At 42.0% G+C, this 26,061-nt stretch overlaps 1 protein-coding gene across 2 annotated transcripts in view; it reads right to left on the bottom strand.

Annotated features, from left to right (window-relative positions):
* Window positions 1-26,061, bottom strand: part of WDR75 (WD repeat domain 75) — a 219,199-nt gene that overhangs the window by 42,458 nt on the left and 150,680 nt on the right. For both annotated transcript variants that reach the window (XM_072120944.1, XM_072120943.1), the window contains 4 exons: window positions 19,926-20,095; window positions 19,697-19,756; window positions 15,610-15,768; window positions 6,749-6,840 (listed from right to left, as the gene is read on the bottom strand). In XM_072120944.1, coding sequence (XP_071977045.1) covers window positions 6,749-6,840; window positions 15,610-15,768; window positions 19,697-19,756; window positions 19,926-20,095 — 481 coding nt within the window. The remainder of the gene's footprint in view (window positions 1-6,748; window positions 6,841-15,609; window positions 15,769-19,696; window positions 19,757-19,925; window positions 20,096-26,061) is intronic.

The following is a 26,061-nucleotide window of genomic DNA, read 5'->3' as shown; positions in this document are numbered from 1 at the left end:
ACATGACAATGAGTTCACTGTACTCAAATGGCCTCCACAGTCACCAGATCTCAATCCAATAGAGCATCTTTGGGATGTGGTGGAACGGGAGATTCGCATCATGGATGTGCAGCCGACAAATCTGCGGCAACTGTGTGATGCCATCATGTCAATATAGACCAAAATCTCTGAGGAATGCTTCCGGCACCTTGTTGAATCTATGCCACGAAGAATTGAGGCAGTTCTGAAGGCAAAAGGGGGTCCAACCCGTTACTAGCATGGTGTACCTAATAAAGTGGCCGGTGAGTGTATTTAGACACATTCCGAGTACAGATGCACATTTCAAAATAACAACCCCAAAAAAGGAAACCCCCAAAAAAGGAAACCCCCAAAAAAGGAAACCAAAATTTGCGATTTTTTCCTGCATACATTTAAGAGTTAATAAAATCTCATCAATGACCCACTTAAATGAAGTATTTGTAAAGTGGATTTAATGTCGCAAAAAATAAGCCCTTTGTATAGCCAATAAAAAGGGACAATGCATAATCTGCTCTGAATGGCGCAGCTTCCCTTCAATGCCCTGGCGTGTGCCCATACAGCAGTTTATCACCACATATGGGGTATTGTTACACTCAGGAGAAATTGGGTATCAAACTTTGTGGACCGTTTGATATTTTATCCACCGAGAATTTGTACACTTTTTGAAAACACATTCATTTAGCCAAAATTTAAATTTCAAAATTGCATCCGATTCTGTTTTATCCCCTGTAAAACTTTATGAAAGATGTTTTACATAAATTTAAGGGGTGTAGTTTTTATAATGTGGTAATTTATGGGGTTTTGGTTTTTAAAATTAAAATTTGAGAAATTGTACCTTCAAAGCCCCATAACAAAATTGAGAGAGTGCATAAAAAAACATGGATACATAAAGCAGACATTCAACGATAGTCATCAAGTTTTTTTGCTGTTTTGACTACACATGGAAAAAGTAGAACATTTTCAATTTCAAAAATCGAGATTTTTCCCAAATTTTCACCAAATATGCTTTTTTCCTCATTTAACTCAACACATATAAACCAAAATTTTTCAACTAATATGAAGTACAAAGTGTCACAAGAAAACAATTTCAAAATCACCTGGATACGTTAAAGCAGGAGTCCCCAAACTACGGCCCGCGGACCGTTTCTATCCGGCCCCCGTCCCATCCAGCGCTGAGCCCCCGGATTTGTTATTTGGGGGCCCCCGGGCTGGCGCTCCAGTAGAGTCAATGATTAGGCCATGGCCTATCATTGTGCCACGGCCCTCGGCTGTCGGGCAGGGGCCTCCGTCCGTCCGGACAGGAAGCTCCTGCCCGTCACTGAATAGTGCTCTATGCGGCCGGAAACAGGATCTCGAGCACTATTATTGCAGGTGGAGCGATGTGGCCGGAAGACAACCCCGGCGCACATCGCTCCTTGAACCTGGATGCGCGGCCGCCTGATTACGTCATCACGCGGCCGCACACCCCTTCCTGTCCTGCAGCAGCCAGAAGAAAGAAGAAGCGGGAGCCAGAGGTAAGTACATGGTTTTAATTTTTTTTTTAAAAACAGCTGTAGAAACATTGTGGCTGCCCTAATATATGAAATAATGGATTATGGGGCCATTATAGAAAGTAATGGAGGAGCAGCCTAGGGAATAATTATGAGGGGGCAGCATAGGGAATCATTAATTATAATCATTCCCTATGCTGCCCCTCATAATATAATCATTCCCTATGCTGCCCCTCATAATTAAATTATTCCCTATGCTGCCCCTCATAATTAAATTATTCCCTATGCTGCCCCTCATAATTAAATTATTCCCTATGCTGCCCCTCATAATTAAATTATTCCCTATGCTGCCCCTCATAATTAAATTATTCCCTATGCTGCCCCTCATAATTAAATTATTCCCTATGCTGCCCCTCATAATTAAATTATTCCCTATGCTGCCCCTCATAATTAAATTATTCCCTATGCTGCCCCTCATAATTAAATTATTCCCTATGCTGCCCCTCATAATTAAATTATTCCCTATGCTGCCCCTCATAATTAAATTATTCCCTATGCTGCCCCTCATAATTAAATTATTCCCTATGCTGCCCCTCATAATTTATTATTCCCTTTGCTGCCCCTCATAATTTATTATTCCCTATGCTGCCCCTCATAATTTATTACCGTATATACTCGAGTATAAGCCGACCCGAGTATAAGCTGAGGCCCCCAATTTTACCACAAAATACTGGGAAAACCTACTGACTCGAGTATAAGCCGAGGGTGGGAAATGCATTGGTCACAGCCTCCCCAGTGTATATAGCCAGCCAGCCCCTGCCCCAGTGTATATAGCCAGCCAGCCCCTGCCCCAGTGTATATAGCCAGCCAGCCCCTGCCCCAGTGTATATAGCCTGCCAGCCCCTGCCCCAGTGTATATAGCCTGCCAGCCCCTGCCCCAGTGTATATAGCCTGCCAGCCCCTGCCGGACAGATCGCACAGAAGATATACAGGAGTCGCCGGAAAGGTGAGTTTAGATATATTTATTTTTTTGACTCGAGTATAAGCCGAGTTTGGGGTTTTCAGCACATTTTTTGTGCTGAAAAACTAGGCTTATACTCGAGTATATAAGGGTATTTCCTATGCTGCCCCTCATAATTTATTACTTCCTATGCTGCCCCTGATAATTTAGTTTTTCCTCACAAGGGGTAGCATAGGAAATAAATTATGGGGGTAGCATAGGAAATAATAAATTATGGGGGCAGCATAGGAAATAATTATGGGGGGGCAGCGTAGGAAATAATTAGTTATGAGGGGCAGCATAGGAATTAATTAATTATGAGGGGCAGCATAGGAATTAATTAATTATGAGGGGCAGCATAGGAATTAATTAATTATGAGGGGCAGCATAGGAATTAATTAATTATGAGGGGCAGCATAGGAATTAATTAATTATGAGGGGCAGCATAGGAATTAATTAATTATGAGGGGCAGCATAGGAATTAATTATGAGGGGCAGCATAGGAAATAATCATGAGGGGCAGCATAGGGAATAATTAATTATGAGGGGCAGTCTAGTAATCAATGGGGGGGCAGCATATTTACTAATTAATTGACCCAATTAATTCATTAACTGGGCCAATAAATAAAATAGTTCACAAATAATTAATGGAGGGGGGTCCAGTGTTTTACGGATACGTCGCATGTACCGCTAGCGCTGTAATTTCTTATATTTTTTTATTTTTAAACTTCAGTCCGGCCCTCCAACGGTCTGAGAGGGACAGTGAATGGCCCCCTATGTAAAAAGTTTGGGGACCCCTGCGTTAAAGTGTTCCGAAGTTATAACCACTTATAGTGACAAGGCAGAATTGAAAAAATGGGCCGTGTCAGGAAGGTGAAAAGTGGCTTCGGCGTTAAGGGGTTAACCAACCCAGAGAGGAGAAGGTTTTCAGGGTGAATTCGAGGTTTTGAAGAAGAATTGATGGGGTCTGTGCTGCCAGCAGAAGGTGGTCCAAATATGTGATTATCTGTATGCCATTGAAGAAAAGCAGATACTTTTGGTGTAGACCCTTGAGGCTGCTGATAAGCCAAAAGGGAGCCCTTTGAATTAAAGGTGATGGACTATATCTGGACTGAAAATGCATCTTTGTTTAGAAGTCGGGGCGTCGATTTTTTGGTCTCCATTATGAATTTTTTGTATAGTTGATAATATAGTATATCATTTTTTTGTATATTTATTTAATTTTTTTCAGGTTGATTATTGATCTGAAGGTCCCATTTGGTTTCGTTCTTAGGTACATTAAAGAGTAAAACCCTGTCTTCTCTGGAATCCCAGGGACTGTGGACAATACGTTTTACTTGAGCAGGGTCGAAATTTCTTCTGTATGTCGGATATCTTGAAGAGGGTTCTTTATTTTTAATGGTCTCAGGTCGGGCTTTCTTTTGGAAGCGAAAGGACTTCCTTTGGTTGTAAAATGTTTCTTCTTTGGGAAACCTCCTCTTCTCTGAGGCTTTTTCTAGAATGTCGTTCAGAGTTTATCAGACAGACAATCTCCCTCACATGGTATTCCTACTAGTTAAATCTTGTGAGCTTGTTTCATCCATGTGCATAAACAACATGTAGAGAAAAGTAACGGCACTCACCCGCTTAATAGTGAAGAAAAACATCCTCTATTTAAGCGAAAAAGTGCAGCAGGGAGAAGCAAGCCGGGGCAACGGGACCGTTTCACGCTCAGTAGCGCTTTCTCAAGTCGGCTAGTTTTTTTTTTTTTTTTTTAGATATTTTATGAATTACAGACATCCTGTTCCCAGAATTGTATTCTGCCCCTATGATATATAGTCTGTTTCAGACTCTATATGTACTGGATGCATAAAACAATGGGGCCTAGCGAGAATATCATTGGAACCTTGTCAGGCACAGAGTCTTTTGGCATCTGATAGAATTTGACACTCTGGATTAGAAATATCTTGTAGGTTGTTCTAGGAACCTAGCTTTAAATTTGTGGTCTGACCTTTATACATTAGATTGCATTTGGTACATTGTATATTTGTTAGTTCCTCCCACTAAGCCATGGTTAGATTTACCAGTAATGGGGAAAACTAGTCCTCCATACTGACACCTCTCACCTGGAGTATAAAATGTCAAACATGAAAAAAAATTATGTGAAATCAAGAAGGAACAAACTATCACAAACTTCTTGAAATCTACAGTATAATCAGTATATTTGTGTAAATGAAACTGAAGAGCTGTTAATGCTATTGTAAGTGGTATAAAGTATAAAGACACCACATCACAACCCAACCATTGAAACGCAAACTTTTTGGCAATATTTATTGTTATTTAACCATTTCTATTTTTAACATGTGTAAACCTTAAAGAGGACCTGTCACCCAATTTATCGTCTCTAGGAGCTGCTTACTAAAAGGGGCGGAGTTGGGGCGTGGCTAGGGGCGGTGACTGCCGCCCCGCTCGCTCCATAGGCCGGCAGTGACTGCCGCGCGATTGGCGGCAGTCACCGTCCCTAGCCACTCCCCAACCCCGCCCCCTCATGAATACGTCGGACAGCTTTGAGAGCTGTCCGACAATTACATTGTACCCCGCCGCAGTGTTTGATAGCGTTACCGGAGGTTTCCAGTAACGCTATCACTAACACTGCGCCGTTTGATCAAGCACTAGGAGCTGCTTACTTTAGTGCTGAAAATTTAGGTAACAGGTCCTCTTTAATATTTGTTTTTATTATCCCTTAGTCTTCAGTATCCTACTCTATCATACTCAATAGAGATTGGGATGGTCTGGGAGTCGAGCTTATAGTTCTGAATCCTTCTGGCACTCTTTTTGATGTGGGAGCGGACTGCTGAACCGCCATCTGTCGCAATAATTTTGAACCTCTAACACAGCCTAGGATGGTTCCGATGGCTATCCCGATGGTTAGGTCACATGACATAGAACTCAGAACATGTGAATCTGCTTCCATTGTTCGCTTTTGTAATCAATTGGTGTATGCCAAGCATTCTTTATTGGTCCACTTAAACAAGCAAATATTTTGCCAAGAATATATCGGAAATGTGATGTTTAATTACATTAAATGACTCTTCAGCATTGTAACAATCAACTATATTTACATATTATTATAGCACTGGAAATTATGTCAATGCATAGGGGAGGAGTTGGATAATACAGGTTTGTTAACTTTCAATAAGCTCTAGCCATGTTTAAGGATGGGTATGCCATCTGAAACCCTATGGTGCACATCACTGTGGTATTGTATACCAGATTTTACTACAATAAAAGAAGAGACGTATTTGTAGATTGTAGGAGAAATGAATAAACTGTCCAGCCAAAAGTATGCATACCTATGCAGAGGGGTGGTCCGTGGCTTACCGGATGCAATTTTCAGAGAGGTCAGCTGCTATCTAAAAAACATATAGTTCTCCTCTTCCCATAATGCACTTTTGAGGTCATTCCTCTCTCATTTTCCCATCTTTTGAGGTCTACACCCTTTGACTTTTCTGCCCATTTTATTGTGTGGCTGTAGTATACACTCCTCCCAGCTCACTCTTCCAGTTCCTTGACCACTTTGCCTCTTGGTTCCCTCACTTTCTATGCTATGAGATACCGACCATTACGAAGGGAGACTTACCGTACATCCCTATTTCACATCTCCCATTTCCCCTCCGGCATCTCAACCATCTCCCTAGATCTTTAACAACTCTACGATTCTACCACTCATCTACCACTTTGTCTTCTCCCAACTTCCTTATAGGCAACGTTCTGTTTGTTAAAGAATTCCAATAGTGGGAAAAGGAGAGGGAGTACAGGAGGAATGACCTGGAAAGTGCATTATGGAAAGAAGAGTACTATAAGTAGATACTAGCACGCCAATCCTCACATGCAGTCAGTTATAACAATAGAATAATGCCCAATGCCAAAATAAGACTGCTCGATGCTCCACTTGTCTAGCTCCACTTTGTGCATTCTTTTTTTCCCTCTACCTTTCTCCTTTTCCAAACCTTTCTTTTTTTATTACCTCATCTCTTTCCCCCAAAGAGCCCCTCTGATCTTTATGTTTATCCATTCATCATGCCCATGCAAATCACAAACCATAAATATTGTGTCATTGGAAAACATTTTTAAACCTAACTAATTAAGGACGACACATCGTGCTGACCAGCATCACATGAAATACTTTGGTCTTCCTGACAATTTAATGATGAACATGTTCACTACAAGCATAAATCTAATACTTAAAATGTTCTTTTACCTTGTGTGCTCCTGGGAAATCAATAAGGAATTCACAAACAAGGAACACAAGATGGCTGCAGGTGGCAACACATGAGCTGGGGTTTGAAGAAGCTAAGCAGACAAAGACAAAAATCAATAAAAATTTAAGTTAAGGTAAAAATGTTCACAATATCTTGATAAGTAATATAGTCAATATTATAATGCAGCTGTATTTGTGTAGAAAACCAATCTGTAAACGTTTAGGAGTGACATATGATATGATGTCAGTATATACAATTTTGTATTAAAAAGATTAACATTAACATACATTTTGCATAAAATCAGACATTTGCAATAATGTGTGACATAGAATTCTTCCAAAGTTATGCATTAAATAGTAAAAGGAAACCCATTATTTATCTTTCAGTAGCTACACTTATGCAAAATCACATATTGTTTAATCCCTGAGCCGAGTGCTTTTGCTGAAAAACAATTACAAAATGATGACAATTTAGTGCTGTTGCTTCTGTGCCTGGCGGTTTTTCTTTCACTAGTTATGCACTGCTCAGAGGATGATGTAATCACAGTGTTCTCCCTGACAGGCAGAATAATTAATTGCTGCACCATCCCCCAGCTCCTGAGTATGAGTGATCCAGCTCAGGTTGATTAGTCCTGTCTTGGCTGTTCAGAAAGCTCTCTATTTAATGTGGATCCAGCTTTCCCAAGATCTTGAATTTTATAATTGTTTATTCAGCAAAACCACTCAACTCCAGGATTAAACAAGATATGGTTCTGCATCAGGGTAGCTACAGAATTCTCAACTTAGATTTGGTTCATAATGCATGAGATCAAATGGTAGATTTTTCTTTAAATAATAAAATAACTTGTTCCTAACTTAACATCACAAGGAGATTGAAATTTGCGAATTTTCTTTTGTGGGTAAACACAATAAAGATAATTTTTAACCCCCTCCTTTAAAATTTTATTGTCGTTTTAGCTCCTATTACTCAGTGATGATCAGTGTAAAATCCCAAAGTGTGAGCGGGAACATTATGATTCCTGAAGTGCTGCAAAATACCGTGTGCTGAAAATGTGGTTAAATGTGGTTTAGAATTTGACAAGTGTCAACAGGGCTGGGTTTAGACCCAGTCAGTGGTACACACATCTCTCCATCCCCAGTCATAAGATACATAAGCAAGTATCAAGTTACCACATAATACCATTGAATATTAAAGCGCTCTAGAACTTTTCCAAGCAAAACAGGCCTGTAAGCTTAACTTCCATCATAATATTGGATGGATAACTAAAAGACTACATAGGAGTATGTGAAATTATATTGTATAATAAGTGAACCTCAAGAACCTATAAGAACTCTCTGCTACCGAAATAAATTGGAATTCTCTCAAACATGCGAAGGTCTGAGTGGTTCACCGAGCAGCCCGTACTATACAATGATTTGGACCCACATCACATCAAAGATGGAGATATTTAACAAATTGGTGCCTTAAGAAACCCGGGACGGGTTTTGCATGACGCCTACCGGACCCTTGGGTACCATCATCCAAGAATAGACAGACCATGCAGCTGCACAAACAAAAGGTAAGAAGCTTATTCTTACAATTTACTCTGTCTTTCCTTGTTTGGATTGTCCCACGTCCGGTGAGTTGCATGCCTATATTGCCCAGTCCAGAGAATCTTGTTATTTTATTTGTGATGTGTGGTAGGGTATATGGGTATTGTGTGAGTTTGAACATATGTTTTTTTATAGCGCTTTATTGTGATACTGTACTGTACTGGTTTAGGAAAGTAACATCCTAGAATAGCCCCCTACCTAAATAGTCAGTCTTGAAAAGTAGTTGGTAGATCGTAATCGCTTGAGACAAAGGAGACTGAGTTTGGATAGTCAGACTTTACACATTTTTTTTGTGGTAGGATCCCAATCTGCTTGAAGGAAGGTGACTAGGGACAGTCATACTTGACGGGCAGTTATAGGTTAATGAAAGATGTGAAGGTGCCATAAGGAAAAGAGACTGCGTGTGTGTGCCGGCACTAGAGATATACAGAAAATTATGGCAAATTTGCTAGGTAGGATGAGAGGCAATTCGGAGGGAAACCAGCAGTACAGATAGTGAAAGAGAGGGAAAAAGAGGCTGTAAAAGGATGTCAGAGAATGTTGAAAAAGGGCAGGTATATCTAAAGATGGTAGTTTGGATGTTAGTAAATAGAAAAGGTTCTTAACCTGTTAACAATCGGACACTGAGCTGATGCTGGTGCAGCTCAAGATCCGAGCCGAACAGGCATCGGAAAACAGGGAGTGCCGGCTGTTTAACCCGTTAAATGCCAACGTGACATCAAACATGACTTCCAAGAGTCTTTTCCACACGATCCCCCCCCCCCCGAACCGTTTTCGGGGGGCGCCGATCGCTGTGATGGCATCTCTGGGGTCCGAACGGGAGAAACCCCTCATATATAGTATCGCCACGTCCGTAACAATCCGTAGAATAAAACTAAATTATTGAACCTGCACGATGAACACTGTTAAAAAAGAAAACCTTAAAATCTGCTAAAAATTTGGATTTTTACCTATTGAATCCCACAAAAAATGTAATAAAATGTGTTCTAAAAAGCATATGTACTCCAGAATGATACTAGCGCAAAGTACAACATGTCCCACAAAAAACAAGCCATGAGCCAGGTCTGTAGCCAAAAAAATAAAAATGTTATGCCACTACGAAGACAGCAATGCAAAAATGATAGCTTTTTCCCACATTAGGGTTTTATTTGGCAAATTTAGTAAAACGTAACAAAAAATATTCATGTATGGTATCCCCGTAATCGTATCGACCCATAGAATAAAGATAACATGATTATTAGGCTAAATAATAAAAGGGAAAAAATTCAGCACAGAATTGATTATTTTTTACTCCTGCCCTCAAAAAAAATGTTCTAAATTTTCAAGAGTAGTGGATACCAAACCCAAAATGGTAACACTGGAAAAAGCATCTCATCCTGCAAAAAATTTGAGAAGGTCCCCCAATTCCGCAAAATGTATTAAAAGCAATAAAACCTATATAAATTTGGTATCACCGTGATCGTCCCGAACCAAAGAATAAAGTAGAGGTGTTATTTGAAGCGCACAGTCAATTTTTCCACATTTGGAATTTTTTTCCAGCTTCGCAGTAGATGGCATGTTAAAATAAATAACATTACGGAAAGTAAAATTTGTTACGCACAAAATAAGCCCCCACACAGGTCTGTACACGTAAAAATGAAAAAGTTATGATTTTTGAAGGTGGAGAGCGAGAAATGAGCGAAAAAACCCTGCATCCTTAAGGGGTTAAGGAGTTAAAAGAACAAAGAGGCTGGTTGCATGATAATTATACGACGGAAATTGCAAGTGGATAGAAGAAAGTTACAGAGGAAGTGACCAGAGAAGGTTATAAAGAAAGCCATAGGAAATTGTGTGTTGTATGAGTGTTATGACGATGACGGACAAGGACTTGGCACTAGAAGGACAAAAGAAAGAATACAAAATTCAGGAAAAGGTTCTACCCCACCCTAAAATGCAGAGTTTGTGGAAATAAAGACCCAGACATTTGCAGTGTGGCACCTAGACCCAAACCCCACACTGGAATATATCTGGTCATGACTATACAGGCGGTCCCCTACTTAAGAACACCTGACTTACATACGACCCCTAGTTACAAACGGACCTCTGTATTTTGGTAATTTACTGTACTTAAGTCCCAGGCTACAATAAACAGCTGTAACAGTTATCCCAGGTTTAGCAAGGGGTAAAACCTTTCCATGATCCTATACTATTAGTCCTATTCAGCAGCTGTAACAGATAATTATTAGGAGCTTTTTAGGCAAAAGCTATAACACCCCTAGAAGCTTCCTACGTCACTGGCTCTAGTGATGCTTCTGCTCAGTAACACTGTCCCTCAGCATGTGCCCCCAGTATTATAATAAGGTCTGCGGAATTTATATACTGTATGTCTCCTATTATATAGCATTGGTACATACGCATTGGTCCCAAAACTGTGTTTTTCTGGGGTATATTGTTCATTTTCTATTGTTTTCATTTAAGTTTAAGCCAAGCACCTTACAGAGGAGAGGAAACAGGCCAGAAGCTCTGCTGATAGTGTGTAACATGACTCAACCTGGATCCTACTTGGTTTTGTATCCTACTGCTGCCTATGCATAAAAAGCTTCTGTAGTAGTTTTGGACTATCCTCTTAGTATTTCACCTCTACATGACTAGAAACCTTGGTTATTATGTGCCCTCTTTATGATTTATTATATTGAATCCAGCTCCACTACTTTCGCTAGATTCAAAAGGGGGAGACATGAGGTAGACGGCTTGTATTTAAAATTTTGTATTTTAATGATAAATGAACCAGTTAACTTTTAATATTTCAAAACTGAATATATCACTAATCTGCATTTTGAGTTTTTTTTGTAGATGGCTTTAGAAACCAGGAATGAGGTTAATTCTACATCAGATATGCAATGGTCACACAACATGAGGTAACAAAAGCAGGACCACTGCTAACCTACCTGTCTGTACAGGAGGGCGAGGTGAAGGCACTGATGGAGGGGTGTAAAGTGGCAGAGGGTCTTCGTGAGACCCGGGGCTACCATGGTGACGGATCGCCGCTCCACGATGACGTCACGGGGAGCGGCGATCCTCGAAAAGATGGTGGCGCCCATGCGCCGCCATCCTTTTGATGGCGATCAGCGGGAAAAAGGCTTACCGGTAAGCCTTTGCTGCAATATGCAGCTAAGACTTACTTGCTATGGAGAGGGCTCAGCGCGTGAGCCCTCTCCATGCACCCGCGGCCGACCCGTGACGGGTTAAGCACAGGGCACTTTTGGCAGGAAAGGTTTCATATAACAATTTGTCATACTGATGTTGAATTATTGTATGTCCACTGCATTGTATGTTGCCACACACAGATTGTAACCCGGGTATTTTACCCGGGTTTCAAAGATTATTTAGCTTTACGCTGTGGTCCTTAGTAGCACGCTTCTTTTTCTTTGGGTTTCTAAATTGCATGGTGGGTTCTCTCTTTTTATCTTTTGGAAAAGTGTAAATTTTAGGGCTAAATGAACATATAACCGACACAATTTGACCATTCTAAATTTCACCTCCATTTTGATGTAATTACTTTGAAGATCTCAAGCGGTTAACAATCTTCCTAAAAGCTGTATCTGATAGTTTGAGGGGTGCAGGTTTTAAATTGGTTGGTTATAAAGGGGGGATTCGATGTTAAATATGTAAAATTTCATTCAAAATAGTCAATTCTGAAAAACCGGAAAAGCGATATTTGATTTTTTTATTTGATGTAAGCCGTGCGACATCAAAATAAATTATCCAGACATTTCAAAAATGATGAAAATGTAAAGTTGGGAAATGTTATTCAGCCACTTATTTATGTGGTAAATCTATCTGCCTGAAAACGCAATGATTTCGAATTTCAAAAATTGCAAATTGCAAATAAAGTATAACGTGTGTGTGTGTGTGGGGGGGGGGGGGGGGGGACAAAAAAACACCTCTCTCAGAATTGGTTTGATAAGTAACAGAGTTCAAAAGTTATAACCATATAAAAAGACGCAAGTCAGAATCCAAAAAAAACAGGACTGAGCCTTAAGCTACAAAATGTCTGCGTCCTTAAGGGGTTAAAGAACATACTACACTATTGTCTACTAAGGTGAATGGTGGAATCGAAGGAGGAAAAAAATCGCACTAAGGATGTTCTGAATAGTGGTCTATTCTTGTTGGAGGTTCTTTCTATCTATGTGATAGAGTAGAAAGCCACATTATTGAAAGAAAATCTGTGGAACATGTTAGAAAGAGAAGTAGTTGCAATATCTGGAGCTCTGTCAGAGTATTAAAATTCTTTTTATCTCTATCTTCAACCGTATAAACTATGATTTTTTATGTGTAGCTCTGCATACAGCCTGTAGTACAGACCCCTGTACTCCAGGTCCCAGGGAAGCAGTGCATCAGGCAGCATGTGTTTTATCCCTTACACATAACACTTCCTTATAACCCAGTGATGGCGAACCTATGACACGCGTGTCATTGCTGACACGCGTAGCCATATTCACTGACACGCGGCTGCCGAGTGAGAAGTTACATTCTACACAGCGGGAGGCTGAGAGATTGCAGTGAGCTCCCAGCATTCCCCCTCCTCTCCCGGGCCCTGTGTAATGTCCCAGCAGCTGCCACCTCTACACTGACCAGCTCCAGAGCAGGGACCAGGGAGGACAACCACTCCCATCATACAGTGAGTAATGTCAATGTACCTCTACCACCTCTACACTGAGCATATCCACAGCAGGGACCATGGAGGACAACCACTCCCATCATACAGTGAGTAAAGTCAATGTACCTCTGCCACCTCTACACTGAGCATATCCACATCAGGGACCAGGGAGGACAACCACTTCCATCTTACAGTGAGTTATGTCAGTGACTGTATGATAGAAGACAGTCATCAGGGCTTGTGTGACAGTTTTGTGACATACAAGCCCTGAAATAATCGCAACATCTTGCAAATTGCCAGACATTGCGATTATTTTGCTCCTCACGGCTGCTCCATGCCAAGAGATCATGAGGGAGATGCAGACAGCGGCGCCTGCGCCCTTGCTATAACCTGTGAACTTTCATGACGGAAAGTTTGCAGGTTACTAAGCAATTCCACACGTGTCTGATTGTAACCGATCTATTACAATGTGCAACTTGCAAATAGTAATAGATGTTGAAAATCCTCATATACTGCCATATTGTAGTATGGCAGTATATGATACAATAAATCACACAACCTAGGGTTAAAGTACCCTAGAAGTTAAATATACATATTTGTTATTTAAACTATAAATATCACAAAATTATGTTTTTTTTTTTGTCAAGGTGACACACCACCCGAGTTATGCTTGTTTTTTTTGGCGAATTTTGACACGCCAAGCTCAAAAGGTTGCCCATCACTGTTATAACCCCTTCATGGCCACCATGTTTTTTTTTTTTTAAATTAAATCCTACAGATTAAGAGAACAGTTCATAGCAAGGATCCCAAAGTTAAGGGACCGCCGGAAGGAACTAATCTTGCTTGGATTTAAGGTTAAAAACCATGTTGGTCATGAAGGGGTTAAGGAAGTGTTAGAAAACACATGCTGCCTGATGCCCTACTCTATCACACAGACTGGTTCTTACAGTCTCTGTGTCAGTGATAATACCCTGCGATACTCATGTCTAGTAGGGTATTACTACGAGCAGTGACAAGCAACCATAGTGAAATAATAAAAATTTTAAAAAATTACCACACAAACCCTACATATTGGTATTACCCGTCCCGTAATGACCCATACAATAAAACTATCATTAGTGAACCTACACAGTGAATGCCATAAAAGGCCAAAAATATGTGGTTTTACCTATCCTGTCCCCCTAAAAAAAAAGAGATAAAAAGTGATCAAAAAAGTCGACTCCAGAATGGTACTGGTGCATCAAGTGTTGGAAGAGGACGATGCAAAAACTATCGATTCACACAATGTTTTATTCTGCAAAATTTATAAAACTTAAAGGACATCTACCATCAGGCAAACTGATGGTAGACTGTCCAAACCTAACTGCTCATCACATGCTCCAGAGGAAGGCTGTCACATACGCAATAACACTTTCTTTGTGTAGCCAGCTGGATGTGGCTATGCAAGGAAAGCGTTATTGTGCATGCACGAGGCTTGAATAGAAGTCATCACCATCTTTCTGCGGCACATGCAAACCGGGGGAAGAATATTTAATAAAGAGGCATGCATAATTCATGAGCGGCTAGAGCCATGAGCCACTCCGGCCGATGTCACCAGAGTGCCTCAGGCTCATTAGCATATTCTTATAAAGTTATTTCCTCAGCAATACAGCCATCATGGAGCTATCGAATACCAGTGCCTTTACCTGGAGCTAGTAACAAGCAGTTAGGTTTGGGCAGTCTACCATCAGTAAACCTGAGGGCAAATGTCCTTTAAGAAAATATTTAGGAATATGGTATCACTGCAATTGTACTGACCCGTAAAATGAAGATAAATTAGGGTTTACTGTGTGAATCAAAAGGAAAAGTCAAAAATTAATTACAGAATTGATGCTTTTTCTAACCCTCCCCCCAAAAAACTTGGTTAATAATTTTGATCAAGAGGGTTTATTCCAAAATAGCAGAACTGAAATATTCATCTCAACCCGCAAAAAATAAGCCCTTACATGGCCTCATTATCGGAAAAACAAATATTAAGTAGCTTGGTAAAAACCATTAATTCATATAGGGCAAAAGCGTCTGTTTTGCCTATACAACAAGTAACAAGCGCCAGGAATGTGGGATGGAGCGGCTTAGCACAATAATGACACTGTGTACATTTTTTCCCACAGAGATCTTGGCAGAGGCAGACACGTCAAATATTGAATTCAGATAAAACTTTTTTCTTTTAATGAAAAGTATCGTATCTGTATCAATTATCACAATACTTTGCCAGGCATTGTATCACACTCAAAATTCTGGTATTGGTGCAACCCTAATGGTTACATAGTATTTACCTTATTCATACACATTATAATAAAGTCATAACTAGTAGAGAAACCCTTTTACTCTCAGGGGGTTATCTCAAAAGCTATTCAATTAGGTTCACTTCCTTAAGATTATTGTGCAATTGATAAATACCTTATTAACCATTGTTTATACTAATAATTCAATGTGTGCCTTCAAATGTACAAAACTAAGCAGATACTAATGGTGTATTATACTCTTGTACCATATATGCATGTATATTTTGATTATTGTAACCTGCCATTTTTTCAATAAAAATTTTGTTAAAAAAGAAAAGAAAATAAGAAACAAATGTAATACACACCTCTTTAACAGCAAAAGATTCTTGAACTTTGCAACTTGCTAAAGAAGATTTGTCCAGGGGCATATTTCCACCTCTATCTTTCTCCAGCTGAATTTGTTGCCGCTTTCTCTCCAACAACGCAAAGAAAGGTGTAAAAGGTAAACTCTCTTCCGGAGCCAACTAAAAGAAAAAAATAAATAAAAACACCAATATCAGTGTAGTAGTTCTTAATTACATTTTAGGCAAATGCTACATTGCAAGGGTTGAATTCCACACGTAGCAGCATAAATCGTCTAAGGTTGCAGAGCATGTTGATGTTGACTGTAAATCACAGTGTGGGTCAGCAGTCTGTGAAATTGTTGCGAATGTGAAGTATTGCTATAGGTTTAATATACCGTATATTCTGGCGTATAAGACGACTTTTGAAGACTGAAAAATCTTCTGCCTGGTCTGGGGTCGTCTTATACGCCGGTAATGCTTCTCACCTTTCCCGCGATCCACCGAAGCTCCGCTGCCGGTCAGTCAGAGGCCCGCACCTGACCCCTGCGCTGATAACTCGGCGCAGCACAGCGGGCAGATGTTTTGAATTGTGACAGCCGCGGGCCTGCCTGTTACAGCGCACGGACTGTTCTGCATCTGGTCCGTGCGCTGGATCAGGGAGGGCCCAGAGCTGTCATAATTCAAAATTAGAACGGGCCCCCCCCCCCACTCCCACCCACCCTCACACTACTTACCCGCCGGCGACATCACTTCACTTCACTTTCGCTGACGCAGGCTATGTGACGCTCCTGGTCTGCTGAGGTCTATGGCCCGGCACCTGACCTGCAGACGCGTCATCAGCCGTCACCTGCGCCGGATCCCCTGATGAGAGGCAGCACGAAGAAGAGCGGGATAAGGTAAGAATTATGTTTTTTATTTAGCTTAAATATATAGGGCCCTGTTTGGTGGTGGGGGACATTATTTATGGCTACTGGGGGTTCAGGACAGTAATTATAGCTACTGGGGGGGGGGCAGGACAGAAATTATAGCTACTGGGGGGGGCAGGACAGAAATTATAGCTACTGGGGGGGGGGGCAGGACATTAATTATAGCTACTGGGGGGGGGCAGGACATTAATTATGGCTACTGGGGGGGCAGGACATTAATTATAGCTACTGAGGGGGGGCAGGACATTAATTATAGCTACTGGGGGGGCAGGACATTAATTATGGCTACTGGGGGGGCAGGACATTAATTATAGCTACTGGGGGGGCAGGACATTAATTATGGCTACTGGGGGGGCAGGGCATTAATTATAGCTACTGGGGGGCAGGACATTAATTATAGCTACGGGGGGGGGGAGGCAGGACATTAATTATAGCTACGGGGGGGGGGCAGGACATTAATTATAGCTACTGAGGGGGGGGGGGCAGGACATTAATTATGGCTTCTGGGAGGGGGGCATAATTTAAATTTTTACCGGTGTTTTGTATACGTTGGAAAAGGGGTAGTCTTATACGGCGAATATATCTTAAACATATATCTTTTAACAAGAAAGTTGGGGGGTCGTCTTATACACCAGGTCGTCTTATACGCCGGAATATACGGTAAATGTTTTTATTTTTCATATACTTGCTAAAGGCTGAAAACTAAGATGAGGCCAGACTACGGATGAAGATTGATAACAGAGCCCTGAGCAGTGAAAGAATGTGGCCTTGGCTGATTTACGATATTGCCCACTAGAATTAGAAACAGAGCCTTTGTTCCTGCGATGACCATATTATTTACTAACCAATGAACTACGGACATTACTTCTCATCTTTGGCAAGCCAAGCCAAGGTGCAACCCACTGAAAGTCCTGTGTAATCCTTTGTGACATGAATAAAGTTGCACACATCTGCCTAGCAGTTTGCAGAGGTTGAGAACTGTCAATCTGTGGAATAGCCTGCCTCAGGCACTGGTCACAGCAGGGACAGGCTTGAGCTTCAAGAAGGGTCTAGATGCCTACCCTTCCTTGGTTGAACTTGATGGACAAGTGTCTTTTTTCAACCGTATAAACTATGAGTTTACTACGTTGTTTGGTCTGAATTCTTCTTTTGAGCTCACCTGTGACTGTTATTAGAAAATCTGGGGTTGTGTGAACAAGGGCAAAATTTAAAACGAATAACAAACACTATTCTGTTGTGTGCACACAATGGCCCGCGTTTATCAAAAATAGTGCAAACTGCACTATTCTTTGACTTTAGAGTGTGCAGTGTGTGACAGGTTCATGAAATGTATCACATGGTCTTCATGAATCTGGCTACACCCCCTGCACTTCTCCAGCAAAATGCACCATTTTTTGGTGCACTTTGTAGGCTACTATATAGCCACAATTCTGCAGCATTATCAAAGTAAATTCCATTTTATAATTTTAACTAGGTAGAACAGGTTTGTTTCTCAGTTTTAAAAAAAAATCTAGGTGTGAGGTTCTGTCCCCTCCCCCACTGTGCTGGGATGAGGAGAAAGTGATGGCATTTCCCGACAGCCAGGTTGCCATATTCATTGTGGAAGGAAGTATGTATAGAAGTGATAAAACTGATTATACATCTAACACAGATGTTCACAGATGTATATAAAAGTGTAGTAATAATCTGCGTCTCTAAGTCCCTAAATGTAATAAATGTTAGTAATGTAAAACTGACACTGAATTAATTTCAGGTCAGGTTAGGGTCACATCTGTGTTGTACAGCAATGACACTAAGGAAATGATTCAGGCTGAGATTGTGGGGCACATTTACTTACCCGATCCCTGCGCGATCACCGATCCTGACTGTCCAACGAGGATGAACTCTGCCACGATTTATGAAGATTGTGCGCAAAAATCCCTTCTAAATCCCTGTCCCAGTGGCGTAAAATGGAAATCGTCGGGATGTCCGACAAAAGTGCGGTCGATGGGGCCCTTAGTACATGAGTCCCTATGTGTCTTGATTGGCTTAGCTGCTAACAATAATGGATGAGAGAAGAGCTTGGACTTATGGAAAGTGAGGAAAAGCTCCTCTGGCCTCAGTGACCTTAGCTGATGTCACAACCAGGAAGTGCCTGCCCACTTGATCAGCAGCTGAATAGAATTATACAAAAACATACCTCCCAACTTCCCAAAATGGCAGGACAGTGCCGATTTTTGGGCGGTGTCCCGGCCAGCAAGAGGAACGCAATGACAGACCTGATTAAAGTGAAAGCTCACAGCTCCCTGCACTGGCACAAAATTAATGGGAACTGCTGGGGTGGTAAAAATAAGAGTGAAGTCACTTCTGGGGTGGGAAGATAAGAGTTTAGTTTAGGGAAAAAAACCATTTCCTGTGGCATAATATATCAGAATGATATACTGTATATACTTAAAAACCCTAATTCTGTTTATACTCAAGTCTATAAAAAAAAATAAATGTGTACTCACCTTCCGACGACCCCAGCAGGTCCTCTTCTTTTCAGCCATGTCCGGCACGGTCTGTTGCAGGCACCATAACATCAGCCGCTCGCTGACATTCTAATATGTGCGCCAACACACACGAAGCCAATGCCGGACAGGGGGGGTCAGGGGCTGGCCGTCTACCTACACAACACTGGGGGGGGGTGGGGGGGACAGGGGCTGGCCGTCTACCTACACAACACTGGGGGGGTCAGGGGCTGGCCGTATACCTACACAATACTGGGGGGGGGGGTCAGGGGCTGGCCGTCTACCTACACAAAACTGGGGGGGTCAGGGGCTGGCCGTCTACCTACACAAAACTGGGGGGGTCAGGGGCTGCCCGTCTACCTACACAATACTGAGGGGGGGTCAGGGGCTGGCCGTCTTCCTTCAATACTAGGGGTATGAGCTGGCAGTCTACCTACAATACTGGGGGTATGAGCTGGCTGTCTATATATAGGGGGTATGAGCTGGCTGTCTATATATAAGGGGTATGAGCTGGCTGTCTATATATAGGGGTTATGAGCTGGCTGTCTATATATAGGGGTTATGAGCTGGCTGTCTATATATAGGGGTTATGAGCTGGCTGTCTATATATAGGGGTTATGAGCTGGTTGTCTACCCCTTGCTGCCGAAGCCAGTTAAGTTGGCAATTTGATTATACAGATATAAAATACAAACCTGCTTGCTTAAAGGTGTTAACATCTCTTCTGTAGATTTTGTGCTAAATGTCATCAGATCCTGAAAGGATAAAGAACATCATTATGTTTCTCAAATTAAAAGTCCAAAATTAAGTTCATGAACTAAATAAATGTGAAAAAATAGAGTAGCATTAACTGCATCAGATCAAATTTTCATATAATTTTTAAGTTCTTATAAAATTATTACTTGGGTAAACTTTTTGGATTACCTGATTTTCTGTGAGGAAATAAAGTCGTGATTTACTCAACCACTTAAGGCTTGCTAAAGGCAAAACTTCAGGTATACTTCGAGGCACAAACACAGCCCACCGTACACAACTTGAGCAGACATTGGTATGCACATAAAGAGGTTCAGGATCAACAGGGTTGAATATAAACACTGAAAATTAAGCAGATATATTTTAAATACAGAAAAAAGGCTCTAAAATCAATATCATATATATGAAGTTCAAGAAAGGTAATGGTCTGAAGGAAATACCGCATGAACGTATTTTTTTTTACTATTGTCATTCACAACTTTTTAGAGGTTTAGAGATAAACAAAGGGTGCTGAAATGAATAAGAATCATTCACCGTTGAACAAACTCCATGTCCTGTTGAATTATATTGGATGGACAGTTCATATCTTTTTTATTGATGCAAAGGATACACAGAATAAAAAGTGAAGATTGGCTTAGATATTTTCAATTAAAACACGTAATGAAACAATGCACAAAGAATAGTAATGAAGTTGAAATCACATTCTTTTATAAAGAATGTGGCGCACAATAGAAAACTCACATCTAAAATATATAGGTTTTTTAAAAAGAGTTATTCCAAGGATTTTGTACACAAATCTAAAAGTAAGTGGGAAAGTGTTATAGGACCAATGAGTGAAGATAGAGTGTGCCGCGGGGAAAGTTGCCCGAACCATGGTGCCCCTGTGTAGCGCTGCCGCCGCGCCCCCGTGTTTCTGCGCCCATACTTACAAGCCCCGCGTCGGCGATCCGTAGCTCCTGCACCGCGCGGCCCATGTCACGTGACCAGAGGCACGCGGTGCAGGAGCTACAGAAGGTGGGCGGATCACCATTAGGAGTAAAGGTACGCAGAAGAAGACATCAAGGGTAAGTATATAAGGTTATTATTTGTATAGGGAAGGCAGCTAGGGTCTTTTTTTAATTAGTGAAGGGAGGCTAGGGCTTTTTATTAGTTAAGGGAGGCTGCTAGGGCCTTTTATTTAGTAAAGGGAGGCTGCTAGGGCCTTTTATTTAGTAAAGGGAGGCTGCTAGGGCCTTTTATTTAGTAAAGGGAGGCTGCTAGGGCCTTTTATTTAGTAAAGGGAGGCTGCTAGGGCCTTTTATTTAGTAAAGGGAGGCCGCTAGGGCCTTTTATTTAGTAAAGGGAGGCCGCTAGGGGCTCTTAATTAGTAAAGGGAGGCCGCTAGGGTCTTTTAATTAGTAAAGGGAGGCCGCTAGGGTCTTTTAATTAGTAAAGGGAGGCCCTTTAGGGTCTTTTAATTAGTAAAGGGAGGCCGCTAGGGGCTCTCAATTATTAAAGGGAGGTCGCTAGAGGTTTTTATTAGTAAAGGGAGGCCGCTAGGGGTTTTTTATTAGTAAAGGGAGGCCTTTTATGACTGTTTTAGTGTCATTTTGTGCTATTTTGGTTGGTGGTGTGCCCCAAGCATTTCTAGGTATAAAAAGTGTGCCGCGGCTCAAATAAGGTTGAAAATCACTGTATTACACGCCAATGGCATTGTACAGAATGAAGCTGAGGGAGGAGTCCAGGTGCTAGAAATGTCAACTGCCTGAGGCAGATTTTTTTTTACACATGGTGTGGTCCTGTCCGGTAATAATGAGTTTCTGGAAAGGGGTATTCAGGAGGATTGATGATACCCTTAAGATCGAACTCCCCCTACTAATGATTACAGCTCTATTTGGTCTGGTTGAAGATCTAACAATAGCTAATTCATATGGAAATCTGATAAAATTAAGGAATATAGCAATGACACTTATAACTCGAAAATGGGGTTCAAATATCTCTCCGAAAATATAAAATAATATGAAAAAAATAAACTTAAAATGACCAAAAATGGAATAGAATTTGGAGGTTATGGTTTTAACATTCCTACTGAGGTATTTTTTTTTTTTCAACAGGAAATGCTTATAGGTTGCCATTTAAAAAAAATCCAAAAGGGGATATCAATCAACCCAAAGGCATAATAGCCAGGAGATTAAACTTTTATTAGTAATATATTAAAAGAGTGACAAACAAAAAAAGATAATGTCGAGACCTAAAAACACAGGAAAGACACCAATGGAGTGTAATGATTCAGCTACAACCAGTCTTCCGAGGTAGCCAGACTAGCAACCGAATCTGGACAAATATAATGGTGTACAAGGCTAAGCCCATTACCCCTGATGAAGCTGTGCGAACGGCGAAACATGTTGGGGGGCTTCAGGAAATAAGTTTTAAATAGCAGGATCCACCGACCATGTGTATGACTCGGAGTACTTTGGACTAGAACCGTGGGCAGACTAGGAGGGGGTGGGGTGTGCATGTGTTGCAGTAGGAGTACAAAACTAAAATCTAACAATCTGTGTGTGTGACTCCAGAAAAGTGTAATGTCAAGGCTGACAATATGATCGCCTGACCTGCTGACGGCTGTGTCTTTGGGTGCATTCACACACATATATGGGGGACGTATATACGTCCGATATATGTCCCCCATACACTTCTATGGGCTCACGGCATGGTACGTGTGGCACACGTGCGGCACCGTACCGCTCCATAGCCCGGGAAAAGATAGGACATGTCCTATCTTTTCCCGTATTACGGCGCCATGGCCCATATTTTCCTATGGAGAGGGGCGGGGGTGAGCGGCGCTCGCCTCCTCCTACTCGCGCTGCCGTGTGCCCGCCGTGCTACGTAGCCTTTGACTGCATCTTTTACACCTCTGCTGACACACACAAGTGGGCATAGGTGTTGATGCATGCTATATCAAACCACTGTAACTACCTACTGTCCCTGTGGGTCGACACTTCAATTCAAAACATGTTTTCCAGGCTACCTTACCTGTGCATGTCATCTAGACCACTGTACCTGGCCCTATGCAGAATTGTTTCTGCGTTTATTAATTGACATATAACACTTTCAACCTCCTGGATCATTTGAATGACAGTAAACCCTGTTACTTTAGGGATAGGATGCGACTAGCATTTTCAGTGGTCCAGACTCTACTGTAGAGCAATAGTCACAGCACACGCACATATCCCACCGCGATCTGCCCTATTCAATTTTGAGTTACTGCACTTTGCAGGTACACCACTATATTTGTCTAGATTCGGTTGCTAGTCTGGCTACCCGGGAAGACCAGTTCTAGCTGAATCATTACACTCCAGTGGTGGCTTTCCTGTGTTTTTAGGTCTCAACATTATCCTTTTTTGTTTGTCACTATCAATATATTACCAATAAAAGTTAGATTTTAATCTCCTGGCTATGGTGCCTTTGGTTTGATTGATACCCCCTTTTGGATTTTCTTTAATAACCTGCCTAGGAGAGATCTCTCTCCCCTCTTCTTAGGTTGCCATGTTGGTACACCAACCAGAGAGGACACATACAGCATAATTAGCAGGGTGAAAGATCAATTACATAACTCCCAACCATCCCAGATCCAAGTCAATTTTTTCCCCATTTGCCTCACTATGTACTTCCACTTCTTCCTAGTTCCGCACTGTTTGCTCGGCAACTACACGAGAAGCTGCAGGAATATTATAGGCCTGAAGTGAAGCCTAACACTGATTGGCTTAAGTGTATTAGTCTTCACTTCAGTCCTCTAATATTCTGTTGATTTCTCCTGTAGTAAGCTCCATCTGAGGCTCACAACACACTAGGCATGTCCTATTGACTCCTGCTCAATGTACCACAATGTGCCAAAGCTGCATGTGATTATCACTAGACAGCAGGGACGTCGGTAGGTTAAAAGATCCGGTGCTCGGGCTCCAGACTTTTTGGCCACAGCTTCGAACCTCCCCGGGTCAGCGGACATTTGTCCCGCTGCCAGGACATTCCTCCCCTTTCTCATCAAGTTCCGCGTCCTCACAACACAGATCATGATGAGAACATGTGCATTGCTTTCCCCTGCAGGTCCTAGCCTCCAGGAGAATATTACTAACTGGAGGCTGCAGGACAAGTGATGATGTCATGATCACATGACCTGCAGGGGAAGCCCGCGCACAGAGCTGCACCAGTAAGGTGAGAACATGGGGGGCAACTGTGTGGGCGACATTATTGCGGGGCAGCTGTGTGGGGGACATAACTGCGGGGCAGCTGTGTGGGGGACATAACTGGGGTAGCTGTGCCGGAGAACATAACTGGGGTAGCTGTACCGGAGAACATAACTGGGGTAGCTGTGCCAGAGAACATAACTGGGGTAGCTGTGCCAGAGAACATAACTGGGGTAGCTGTGCCGGAGAACATAACTGGGAAGCAGCTGTGTAGAGTCTGGGGCACGTTACTGGGGGGGTGTGTGGGGCACATTCACATGTGGCACTAGGATGGGCCTCAATTCCAGTGAAACACATGTGAACGGTAATGAACACCTGGTGTTTAAATGCAAGACAAACGTGTGAACACAGCCTTACAGTATTTGGGGAGTATTACAGGTAGCAGGAGACCAACACTGCGAGAATACCAAGATATAGAGACAATGGAGGAACATAAGATGTAAACAGAAGACAAATGAGAAAAGAACAAGTGTGTATAGGCAACAAAATAAACAACTTTATTACAATCTGCAAAATACAAAAAAGTCCCACATAGATGCTTTAAAACCACTTAAAAAGTGTACAAGTACACATATTTACAAAAAACAGAGCGGGTCCGAGCCAATAACAAGGACCCACTCACAGCCACAGGTGCGTGCACAGCACAGCAGTATAGACAATAACCTCACACAAGATGTGCACAGCAGTTCAGATGTATGTGCCTAAATGGAGTCCTATGGAGTGTGTTACTGCAAAGCCTCCAAAGTGAACAACAACATAATGACATGAGAATACCAAGGTAAGTATAAATAGAACTGGGTCACATGGATGCAAGAGATAAGAAGTCCAAAAAATCTGACATAGGACGAAACCAAAGGCACATTGAATATACAATTCAAACTAAAGTAAATGGAGGAAATGCTAAGTAATGAACCTGTGGCTGAAGGCACCCCACGCGTTACGTCGCCTCTTGCGACTTCCTCAGGGGTAAGTGCCTACAGACCCGTGGAGCCTACCTTAAGAGTCCCAGAGATGCACCTCTACACCAATCACAAATGTCTGTGCAATACTGACACCTGTGTTGAGTAGAAACAACTAATCGGTAAATGCCGGTGGAACTATCGCGAGATTAGGAGCCCAGTACGCGCATGCGCATGAATCACACATAGATACTTATAGTAAAGTGAGAAGATCTATTATGCGCATGCGCGCCTAAATGGAGTTGATAGTGATTAGCATGAAGGGCAACGTATTATGCGCCTGCGCGTGCGCCCAAAAAGGAAAGGAACATAAGATGTAGTGATGCCTAATGGAAAAGATGGAGGACAAGTAACTTGCAGTCTCTGGAAGCAAGTAGGGAATTCTCCTGCGTTTTCTGTAGCTGTATATACCCTCAGTAAAGTGGTTATTGGCACAACCACATGTGAGAGGTGTTATGTACAAGAGTGGGTATTACTGAAAGTGCAATACACATGCATTGGGGCCCGTGCCCCGGATCTTTTACAACCCTAGCAATGCCCCTGCCAGACAGAACAGCTTGCTGTAGACAGTGTAGAAAATTATGGTACAGACTTCATATTTACTGTGGACTGGGCTATGGCTCGGTACTCTTGAATATACTTGGTATACTTGGAGTGGAGGAGGGGCAAGTGGTCTTGTATAATGTGAGGGGGATAAGGCAGGTATACCTGAATATACATGTAATGCTCTGCAGAGCCTCAGGCTGCATTCACACGTTCCTTTAGATTGCGGTTCAAATCTAGAAAAAGGGGAGGGGTCTCCAAGGTAGTATTCTCTGAAATATGACCTTTGCAATGCGCTACGCAGAAAAGACAGCAGGCACTCAGGTTAAATGCATGGTTCAGATCATGATGTAGAGCAGCACCTGAATGGAAGGGGATCTGCTGCGCTGGGGGTGGGGTGGGGAAGTATTTTAACTAGACAGGTCAGAGAGGGGACAGCCTGAAACAAATTATATGTGCATGAAATAGTGTCCTTTGTGTACCTGCCAGCGGCTCCTACACTGCAGCCCGCCTTACACACCATACCAAGGTAGGCAAAAGAGCATCTCTGAACGCACAGTACATTGAAATTTGAGGCAGATG

Source organism: Engystomops pustulosus, chromosome 8 (assembly GCF_040894005.1).
Source record: "Engystomops pustulosus chromosome 8, aEngPut4.maternal, whole genome shotgun sequence".
NCBI classification, from domain to species: Eukaryota; Metazoa; Chordata; class Amphibia; order Anura; family Leptodactylidae; genus Engystomops; species Engystomops pustulosus.
This window is presented reverse-complemented; position numbering and strand designations above follow the sequence as displayed.